Genomic DNA, 10,704 nt, shown 5'->3' on the forward strand with positions numbered 1-10,704 from the left:
TCCATGGAAACCAACACTAATACTGCCATGTGAACTGATATAAATTAGAACACAAAAATTAGGAATAAATTCTCATTACGTTTGAAAATGTAACGCAATTAAATTAAATCTTAAAAAAACATTAGTTGAAAAAAAGCTGATTGAATGAAATTTGTTAAAAGTAGATTAATGGCCGGCAGTTCACACACAAAATACATGAATAACTATATAATTGTAACGATATAGCCAATGTATGAAACCATTCAGCTTTCAAGTTTCAGAAAATTACTCGAAGGCGTCGTATATTATTTACCGTTTGCAATAAGGGAAATCACACTGGGCCAAATCATGTTTTAAAAAAGTTAAAAATTTTAGCGCCCGGGTAAGTTTCACGCAAAATTCACAGTGGGTAAATCATAGAATAACAAAATTACGCCCACTATCAATGAATCTGTTCGCTTGATATGTAGTTACGCTCATATTTATTACCAAGCTATTACTTATTAAATCCGATAGTGAATTCGAGTGCGATCCAATAAAGTTCATTTAGCGTTACACTGCATGGTCAGCGATCCACATTATGACATATAATAATAATAATAGCGGTTTCAGCGTATATTAGGCCTTAGGCCTGTCGCCGATTCTTAACATCGCAGAACATCCATAGCTTGTTACGAGTCTCGAACTCGCAACTCACTGCTACAATTCTGCTTTGCTTAACCGCCCGGCCTCCTTGCCGATTCTGACCATAAACTGGCGCACAGAGCTGGGATCGAACCCGCGCCTCTCTGCTCTAATCTTGGTACTCTGAACTTTAACCACTGGGCCAGTTTGACATACTTAGATAGTTGATAGGGCCATGCTTGTGCATGATCCTTTACAACCGTAACACAAAAATTGAAATAATCTTGGGACAAACTCCAAGTTCACATAATGTGCAAAAATAATATAGCGTGTAAATAGAGCTGATATGCAGACGGATAGGTGTTTGGTTTGATAATGTGTGATTGATGTAGTGAAAACATTCCAGGTTGACTAACATTATCCCGGCAACCTACGGCTGCGACAAGATTTCGTAACGGTACTGCACTGCGAATGTTAATTCGCGTATAATTTATTCATTTATCTGATAAACTTGGGCACCGAGAACGACATATTTTTCATGGATTTACGAGCTTTAGTGACAGAGGAATCTCCCAACCCTGGAGAAAGAAAGCAGTTGCGTACACCGTGGTTCTTCCGCAAGTCTTGCCACATGCCAAAATAAATATTTGCGAAATTTTCCACAGATGGTTCGTTTACACGCGACCAGTTGTAGCAGTCAGCACTAACTGCTATAACAAACAACTGTTTGTTCCGGCCAGTTGCAGCGTACAACGCATTTCAATGCCGTACAGTTATAAACAAAACTAACTTCGAACACTAATAAAGTGGGAAAAAAAACATAGAAAATCAAGAGAATATATTATGTATCATTGGTATAAAAACATCACCGGGCATCGTTATATATTGCAACAGCATAAAAGGTGGAAGTCAGCACGCTTGAACAAATTTGCTGCATTGTTCAATGATCATTGAGTTACATCCGAAAAAAATTCTTCATGAAATACAAAAAATATGCTCAGTGCTGACGGAATAACATTGAAACAATAACAACATGTAGATAACCGTATACGGAATGATTGTAGAGGCACAAAATATTTGCACTTTATGCATAGTTTGTTTTTAAGCGTTGGTAAGAATTAACAGCGAAGGATCAGCAAAAGGTAAGGTGAAAAAAATATGCTCAGTGTTGACGGAATAACATTGAAACAATAACAACATGTATATAACCATATACGGAATGATTGTAGAGGCACAAAATATTTGCACTTTATGGATAATTTCTTTTTAAGCGTTGGTAAGAATAGCGGAGAATGATCAGCAAAAGGTAAGGTGCAAAAGTAGCAGCATAATGGCCTGTTCACAGACATGACCTCAGAAATTGGGCGGCCACATGCGAGAGTCTGGGTGCCATTCGTGCCAGATCTGGCCTTATGAGTCTACCAACGCAAAAGATCACGAAGTAACAAGCGTAATTCAATGTATTCTTAGTGATAAAAATGGTAATTATGTTGGTACACGATGATTGACACTCGCACGAAAAATGACTCAAAATTGCAAAATAATCCTAAATTTGATCTTCCTGTCTAATCATTCATACGAGAAGCTTCTAAAATAAATCAACTTGCGTGTCACATGGAATCACACGCGAAACTTGAGAAGCTTGAATCAGCTCTAGCAACACTAAATACTTTAACATCACGGAACTTGATCCCGTTTAACAGACCTGTGGCACGTCAGTAATTCATGAATTGCAAAATTTACGAGTCGCATAAAGCACCATTCGAAATTGCACTTTATTTGGGGATTAAAAGATAACGTGGAGGACACACAACAAATTGCGAATTACTGTATATATCTCATCTACAAATTATTTCACCTGGAAGCATCATATGAGATCCCGCACACGACTCTATAAAAAGAATTTTTTTCTAAAAAACCCTGAACACACGTTTTTTTCATGATTTAATAAAATTATACGCAACTTTTAAATATGATATTAAATGAATGCCTACGAGTCATACCGGTAATGTACGGAATGCATGAATTTTCGTAGCATATTTGATGTCTAGGCAGATTGATTAGTACCATGAAGTTAATCAGGCTAACGAGAAAATGATGTAATAACTACTAAATAAAACCACTCACAATCACTTATAATACTGTTGGTTTGTCTTCACTGTTTGACTAATTAAACGCTATGGTAACGATTATCTCTGTTGTAAATAACAAACTGCATTGAGACCACAAATGTTACCTTGAGCTACTTAACAACCCTATAAATAACTAAACAAAAAACATGTTCCTAACTCACTTTCTGAATACCGGAAACGTTGGCATCCAAAAAAATGAGATATTTATGATCAATTGTTAGCGAGGAAGTTCATTCCATAAGAATGTGTACAATCTATGATACAATAATGAATAAAAAATATTATAAGCGATTTAAATTTCTGACATACATGGAGAAAACTGTGCAACTAATTAGTTGCCAGGGAATAAATAATGGCGAGATAAATATACTTGAAAAAACAACATTGTAATAACTTAAAGTAGACAGGCTCGTTTGAACGAGACGGTCAATTGATCTAGGTACGTCTGATGATAACTCAGGAATGATTGAAGTTGAAGGGAACAACGTGAGCAAGTACGAGGTCGTAGCAGAATTTTCATTTCATTTTTAAGAAGAATGGGCAGCATAAATCACTGATTTCACTAAAAAATAACTACTGTAACTGCAAGGGAATGTCGTTTTCATATTCATGCATTTCATGAGATTTTGTTGAAATTTTGTAAGACGAAAATAGTTTCATTTCGTGTCAATGAATATCGCTATAGAACAGATTTTCACATAACATAATACCGGATTATAAGGAATTGGACAGCAAGAATTGTTTAATAAGAGTTTAATAAGTGAAAGGCACTTCCTTAAACTAAATTTGATTAATAAAATCTCGCAATTAATAAGATTACAGTTTTGAATTGGAATTTTTCTAAAGCAAGACAATTTCTCCTAAGCAGGCCACAATTGCAAATAAGGAAGCACATACTGATGTGTAATTAAGTTAAGAATTAAGAAGTGCAAATTAAGTTAAGGTCAGTGACGGTCCTGCGACTACAAGAGGCAAGGTGTACAAGGTAAAAATGTGTGCGTTTGATTTTGCGGGTAAAATAATTCAAAATAACTGAACATCATTTGAACAAAAATTGTGGCGAGTAACGATCATTATAAACGTAGATACTCTTAACAATAACGATAAGTTGCCAATTTTCTTGGTTGTTGCTAAGGCACAAAGGTATGCAAGTCGAGTTCACCACATCACCTGCACGTGGGATGGTCAACATAGTTGGAACTTCCCCACAATGCGCAAAACTAATTCAGTAAGTTCACACTAGACTTGACCACATGTGAGCAGATTTGATAGGGGTGGTTTCCAGGTTTTCATTATTATGAGAGAAGCTCTTCATAAATTAATGTAGTGCCTGTTTGGAGATTTGGTGCTGAGTTCTCTTTAATATTAATGTGTCAAGGACTACAGAGAATGGAATAATGTTGGGCATCAGCTGAGGTGTACATGGGCCCTGAAGGATGGGTTCCGAGGCCCGATAGATTCTTCACTGGTGCTGCTGTTCCCACTGCTCACGCCCCCAACACAGCTGAGGACATAATTCAATACATTATTTTAACATAGTTAGGTCATGCTGAGATACGCGCCGGAGTTATACACTCTAGGGCAAGACTATATATGCCAGCGATCATCAGTAACATTTACAATGAAATTACACTCAAGCAGCCAAGTAAAATATGATTTTTTGAAAAAAAGTAATAATGACTTTCACATGCTGAATAATACAACGTTGTCAAAATAACCAGATGATTTTGTTATGCTGCACGGTAAATTAATAAAAGCATCGAACCATTGCAGAGAAGTTATGACTAGGAATCATTTACTTAACAAGGATAACAATTACTGCTGGTCTCAAGGCTGCAATAATGACTGTCATGCTCACCTCAAGGCTGAAACATTGAGACTGTGTGGCTGAGAAAGAGACGGTTGAGTTATGAGGCGAGGAGTGGCCGAGGAGCTAAGACAAGGTGAAGAGCCGTACCATGTGGTGCTGGCGTAGAACTGACTCTGAGGCTCAGGCTGCTGCTGCGCACACGGCATCTGCAGGGGAACGTGAGATGTGCTCGGCGACGCGGAGCAAGGGAACAGTTCTGGCCGACCCAACTCGTGCTCTAGAGGATCCTGCAATGATGGAACTGGAGTGAGCTTCAAAAATGTTCTGGAAACTTATGTATTAATAAGTTTAATTAATTATATACAAAATTCATTAATTAAATAAAAATTTCACTAATTAAATAAAAAAGTTCATTATTTAAATAAAAAAATTGATTAAGTAAATAAAAAATTTCATTAATTAAGTAAAAAATTCATTAATTTAATAAAAAAAATTAATTAATTAAGTAAGAAATTTCATTAATTAAATAAAAAATGAAATTATTAATGTTCCTGAAACTTTTGTGTTATTAGTCATGAAAATTCATTAATAAGGCAAGAATTGCATTAAAATTAAAACAATTGGTTTATCACTCAGGAAAATAAGAATATTTTCCATTACAAATGGAATGTAAAGAAAACAATTTCAGTAACCACTTATAGTCATATATATTATATTATATATATATATAATTTATTATGTATATATATATATATTATATAGTCATATAACAATAGTCATATAGTCATAATTTCGAAATGCAATAAAACTACAATATAAATAATATAGAACCAATAGATTCTTGATAATTGAAAAAAACATATTCATGCTCTGACCTCATAATTTATACATAATACTGACCTTACCAGTGCGCCGTCGTATCTGCAAACGAAGGTGCAACAGATGGGCACTCAAGTTTTCATAACTGAAAAAAATCAGAAATACCCATTGGTTGACATATGAATTATGTATAGTTACAGTTAGTTTAGTTTAGTTTAGTGGCCAAATGTTTACTAGCCCTTCAGCTATTTAGCTATCTCGCACGGAAAGTCAATATGAACATCACCATAGAGGTGGAAGGTCTCAATTATTCATCACCCACAAGGGGCGGAAGGTATCAATTGTCCAGCCCGCTGAAGCTGGCTCGAAAGAAGCAGCGTTAGCATCTTAAAGAGACGAAGTGACAAGGAGGGACAGGTGAAAAGCAACAGAAACGAAGACACTCGAACAAGAGGTCGCTTACACGGGACGTCGGCCACCCGCACGAGAGAGAGAGAGAAGGGAAATGTAAGGAATCCTACCTACATAATAACTTAACCCCACAACTGAGACCTACAGTCAGACACCGCGAGCTCAGCGGTGGGGCGCTCAGGAACAATCCCCCTAGGAGCGCGAAATCCCATAGGACTTCTGACGAGCACAGACACGCGTCAGAAGTCCCCCCTGAGGGGATGTATAGTTACAGTAGTCTTTAGTTATGTAATATAAAATGGAAGGTATTATATTAACACAATTCCAACTAAATAATAATAAATGTATGAATTAATGGTGGTTCATCTCTATGATATAATCTTGTATACAAATAGTAACTTTGCCATCTGTGAACTGCCTGTACCACAAACCGGCATTTCATATCATTTGAAATTGACTGAAAATTGAAAAGCCATGAGCCAACATTTCAAGAAGATGGTCACACATGTTATTATGACATTAGAGTTATTAATTATTTGAACCTATTATCCAAATATTAAGGAATAACTGGGAAAGAGATGTTAATTAAATACTAACAACTATGTCAAGGACAAATTCCATTAAATGCTGCTTATGTACATATTGATCTTGAATATTATATACAATGACCTCCAAAGTTAGTAATATGTACATTTTGCAGAAGTTAGTATCAGAAGGCAGAATAAGCTTGTTTCAACACGGTTGGTTAATGACCAGAGAATTCGTCAAATTAAATTTTCAAAGTATTCTTCAGATGACATTAGTTGATCAAAATGATCAACTAATGTCATCTGAAGAATACTTTGAAAATTTAATTTGACGAATTCTCTGGTCATTAACCAACCGTGTTGAATTTTGCAGAAGTATGACTGACCTTGCTAGTCTGAGTTTGTGCAGCCAAGTATTTCTGATCATTTCAGAAGAGGCATAAAATAGATGGCTTTTACTGACATCATCCTGAAGAATAAACAGTGCAGAATTAGATGGCCACTTCATTTCTGAAGTATGATTGCAAGATTAGGATGGTATATCTTGATGATACATTTTTTAGCAATTGCAATGAAGCGGTCATTGCTGGCTTAGAAAACTGATTGAGGCAGTGGCCATTCTTCAGTGATATTTATTTCATTTTACCCCAATTTTTCTAGTATGGTATTACTGGCTTTGTGAAGACCAGTATCAATATCATCATTCTAGTTCTGTCTCAGCATTACGGTATTTGTTCAGTTATTTCAATAATTAGCACACCATATTTGTCAAATATCAGTTTATAGAAATAGGTTCTAGTTATAGCACACTGGTCCATTGTGTTAACTACGGTATTAAAATACATTTTTAATGAGATATCTAAGCTTATTTGCTTGGAGAAAATATATTAAAATTGCTTCAACTATAAAAATATACAAAAAATTAGAATAGGTACACATGATTTTATTTAAGACTCATGGCACTGTTGATAGATAAGATAGATAAATAGAAGCAATGATTACCCTCCATGTCAGGGCCAGGCCAAAGAGTTCACCACCAGGGCAGGCTCCTTGTATGTGAACATCAACATTTTCTAGCACCAGCACACCACTTGCCTGCAAGTATTTTATGCAGATACAAATTCAGCTAAATAAACTACACATAATAAAACTCAGCAAAAAATGCATTCATCACATCTGGCATATAGAGTAAAGAGAAGTAGATATTTATAGCTAATTTTCACAGAAAACATAGCATTTTAATAGAAGTTATAAATTGGAAGCATGCAAATTACATTTAATTCTAAAGTGTGAGAGAAATAATCAATACAACTGAGGCAATAAATCACAATAAATGCATTCAATGAGAACTGCTCAAACTTTAGATGCAATTGAGGCTTTTTCCTACAGAACAACATTATTTAGATTTATGAGGTAATTTAAACATGAAAGAGGAGATACAACTGACAGTAATCCATGATGGCAGTTACATACCTACATAGGTAGATACAGTGTCATACAGTGACAGACAAATTCTTATAACATACCTCTTCTTTGCTGACACAGCCTTGCTCATTCAGTCTGAAATAAAACAGCAGGTTTCCCACCAGCTTGAACCACTTCTCCTTATAACCTGAATGAGAAAGTAATGTTTTTTAAAGGTTATTAAAAACTGAATGCTGATAGAGTAGGTATTTAATTATGTGACCAATTGTTTTCTCAACGTACCATCATTCATCATGCATATAAAATTATGTAGTGCAATTGCTTCAAATATGAGTAGTTAGTTCAACACTGCTGTAGAATATCAATTGCATAGATGATAACATAACATCAAGACTTTATTTTGCAACTGCATAAATAACTGCTGATACAGAATAGAATGCCCCCAAAAATTTACATTCCTTTTTATCCTGACTAAACCAAACAAATCGATGACATTAATTCTAGACCAGGACTAATGTAGAACAACAAGCACACTAAGTAGTTGAAGCACTTTTTTAGCACAGTTATAAGTATAAGTGATTCACTTTTTAGGACCATTTTAATTTGTTTCTCAGAAATTGCTGGTAAGAATAAGTTCAAGTGATCATAATGGTGAAGAGTGAAGTAAGTTGGTCAAGATATGTTTTCAAAAATGTCAGTATTGTTCAAATCTGGAATGTACTTATCCATGTTTTCATGATGAAGCAGTTTAAAAGGATTTCAAAGCTTTTACAAGAATTAACCTCTACTTTACCTCTATTATATAACTCTATTTAAAAACATGTGTTGTTTGTTTAAGCAAATCTTGAAAATCATAGTTTTTTTCCCAGAATAGTGAGCAAAAATAAACATTTCATAGGTGGTTTTTGCAGATCAAGATGTAAAAGTTGCATATTAAATTACCCATATAAAACCATGCAAGAGCCATGAGAATTTGTAAAATTGTCTACTTAGTTTGGCATATTTATGCTCAGTTTGTAAATAAATATGGTAACTTACAGCCAATATGGCCAATGGCAAATTATTGAACCATTATGCAACATTCTACAATCAATGAAAAAGATAGACACTGTACTCATTTTTTACAGTGCATCAATCCATTACATGTGACCACATCCACACTTGCATATGAAATCTTATTGATGGTCAAGATAGTTTAATATTTACAGTATAGGTACCTAGTATACTTGAAGAGGTGACAATAATTCAACTTCAAGGACTTTACAGTTTGGTGCTCACAGAGACATAAGGGCTCCAACACAACTACTTCCTGTCACCTATTGTAGTAAATAATACTGAATTCCCATTAATATTAACTAATTAATAATAAATTTAAGAACTAATATTCATTTTGCAGAAAATACATAAAAAATAAATACCTGCATTATGTAGGTTTCTCCGCATACTTTTTGATTTAGGAGCTTTGTGCATGAGTCTACCCTCATGGTCTCCAGGGCCCTCAAGAACTTTTGTGAGGTGCTCAAAATTCATAAGCATTCCAATAGTTTAATAAGTAAATTTTCTCAGCAAACATCAATGAGATATTTCATTTTTGAATGCTTGATTATGCTATAGTGATGATCTAGCTCAATCTCTTCAGAATTTCTTTTCAAATTCATTTACCTATTACTAGATATTAGAATGAGGCAATGTGTCCATGTAGCCTCACAACTGTGGGAGTATTAGCAGTCCAATGGCTTTTGGAAAAAGGAGATAATGTTAAATTTATTACAACAGCAATAGATTATTAGCTAAACAAGAGCTACAAGCAGTCATATAACAAAAATTTCAATGGAGGAATGGGAGTAAAAAATATATACCTACATACTCAGTACTCACTGCATTCAGTGACAGTGAGCACATTTTCTGGCCAACAAAAAGGTGAAGTCACAGACAGACAAACGGACAGACAGACGGATGGACATGGCGAGCACAATAGTGCATTTTTTACCGTAAATGAGAAAATGTGCTAAAAAGGAAAGTGGGTTTAAGAATGTGAGTGGGTCAAATAACAAATGTGGGTCAAAAAACAATAGTGAGTTAAAGAACAAAAGTGAGTCATAGAATGAAAGCGAGTTATGGAACAAAAGTGTGTCTGTGTCATAAGATGAAAGTGAATCATTGAATGAAAGTGAGCAAAAAGAGGAAAGCGAGTCAGAGAACAAAAGTGAATCCAAGAACATAAATGTGTCATAGGTCAAAAGGGAATCAAAGAATGAGAGTGAGGCAAATAGCTAACACAAATAACAATTAACAAGAGTGAGGCAAATAACGAGTGAGTCTTTTTTTTTTCTTTTCAAATTTGCGGGAGCCTCTGAAGACTAGTCCAATGTGGCCCCACGACCAAGTTTTGAGTTATAGTTGTTAATCAATTTAATCAATCACTTAATTTTCTTTAATTGATCACTTTAATCACTCACTTAAGTCACTTTTACTATTTTAATTAATCACTTCAATTCATCACTTTAATTAATTGGCTCTCTACCAACTCATTGAAAATCCTACCTAACTTAAACTGCCTGCACAGCTCAAACTTTCCCTATCCCTAGCATCTGTTGAGGAGAACACTCCACGGCGGAGCCGTGGAACACGGCAGAGCCGCGAAACACGGCAGCGCCACAAAACACGGCAGCGCCACAAAACGCGGCAGAGTCGCAGAACACGGCAGAGTCGCAGAACACGGCAGAGTCGCAGAACATGGCAGAGTCGCAGAACAAGGCAGAGCCGCAAAACAGGTCAGAGCTGTGAAAGATCTTTCGTAATAATAACATTATTCATGAAATTAAGGGTTTCAAGCAATGTCTTAATACTAAGTTACGTAAAATGAACATTAAAAAAATAAATAAAATAAATAAATAAATGAATAAAATATAATGTACCTATATGTATAACAAAACAGGAAGGAATCAACAGTAAGAAAGAAAATAAAAGGAAAATA

General features: G+C 35.1%; 1 protein-coding gene across 1 annotated transcript; it reads right to left on the reverse strand.

Moving 5' to 3' along the window:
• Positions 1–1,439: 1,439 nt before the first annotated feature.
• LOC108676343 (pleckstrin homology domain-containing family J member 1) lies at positions 1,440–9,492 on the reverse strand. The gene is made up of 7 exons (XM_018164409.2): positions 9,146–9,492; positions 7,829–7,914; positions 7,305–7,397; positions 6,689–6,771; positions 5,446–5,509; positions 4,594–4,832; positions 1,440–4,239 (listed from the first exon to the last, which is right to left on the reverse strand). The coding sequence occupies exons 1-7, from the start codon at positions 9,261–9,263 to the stop codon at positions 4,143–4,145; spliced, it is 780 nt and encodes a 259-aa protein (XP_018019898.1). The 5' UTR covers positions 9,264–9,492; the 3' UTR covers positions 1,440–4,142.
• Between the last annotated feature and the right edge of the window lie 1,212 nt (positions 9,493–10,704).

This window comes from Hyalella azteca, unplaced genomic scaffold (genome assembly GCF_000764305.2).
Source record: "Hyalella azteca isolate HAZT.00-mixed unplaced genomic scaffold, Hazt_2.0.2 contig1871, whole genome shotgun sequence".
NCBI lineage: Eukaryota > Metazoa > Arthropoda > Malacostraca > Amphipoda > Hyalellidae > Hyalella > Hyalella azteca.

Bases quoted from the DNA above. Each gene is read 5' to 3' on its own strand.
- LOC108676343 (XM_018164409.2), bottom strand. From the start codon at position 9,263: ATGCTTATGAATTTTGAGCACCTCACAAAAGTTCTTGAGGGCCCTGGA. The intron at 4,833-5,445 runs GTCAGTATTATG...CCATCATTGCAG, and splicing joins TACGACGGCGCACTGGTAAG to GATCCTCTAGAGCACGAGTT. The intron at 4,240-4,593 runs GTGAGCATGACA...TTATGTCCTCAG, and splicing joins CTCAATGTTTCAGCCTTGAG to CTGTGTTGGGGGCGTGAGCA.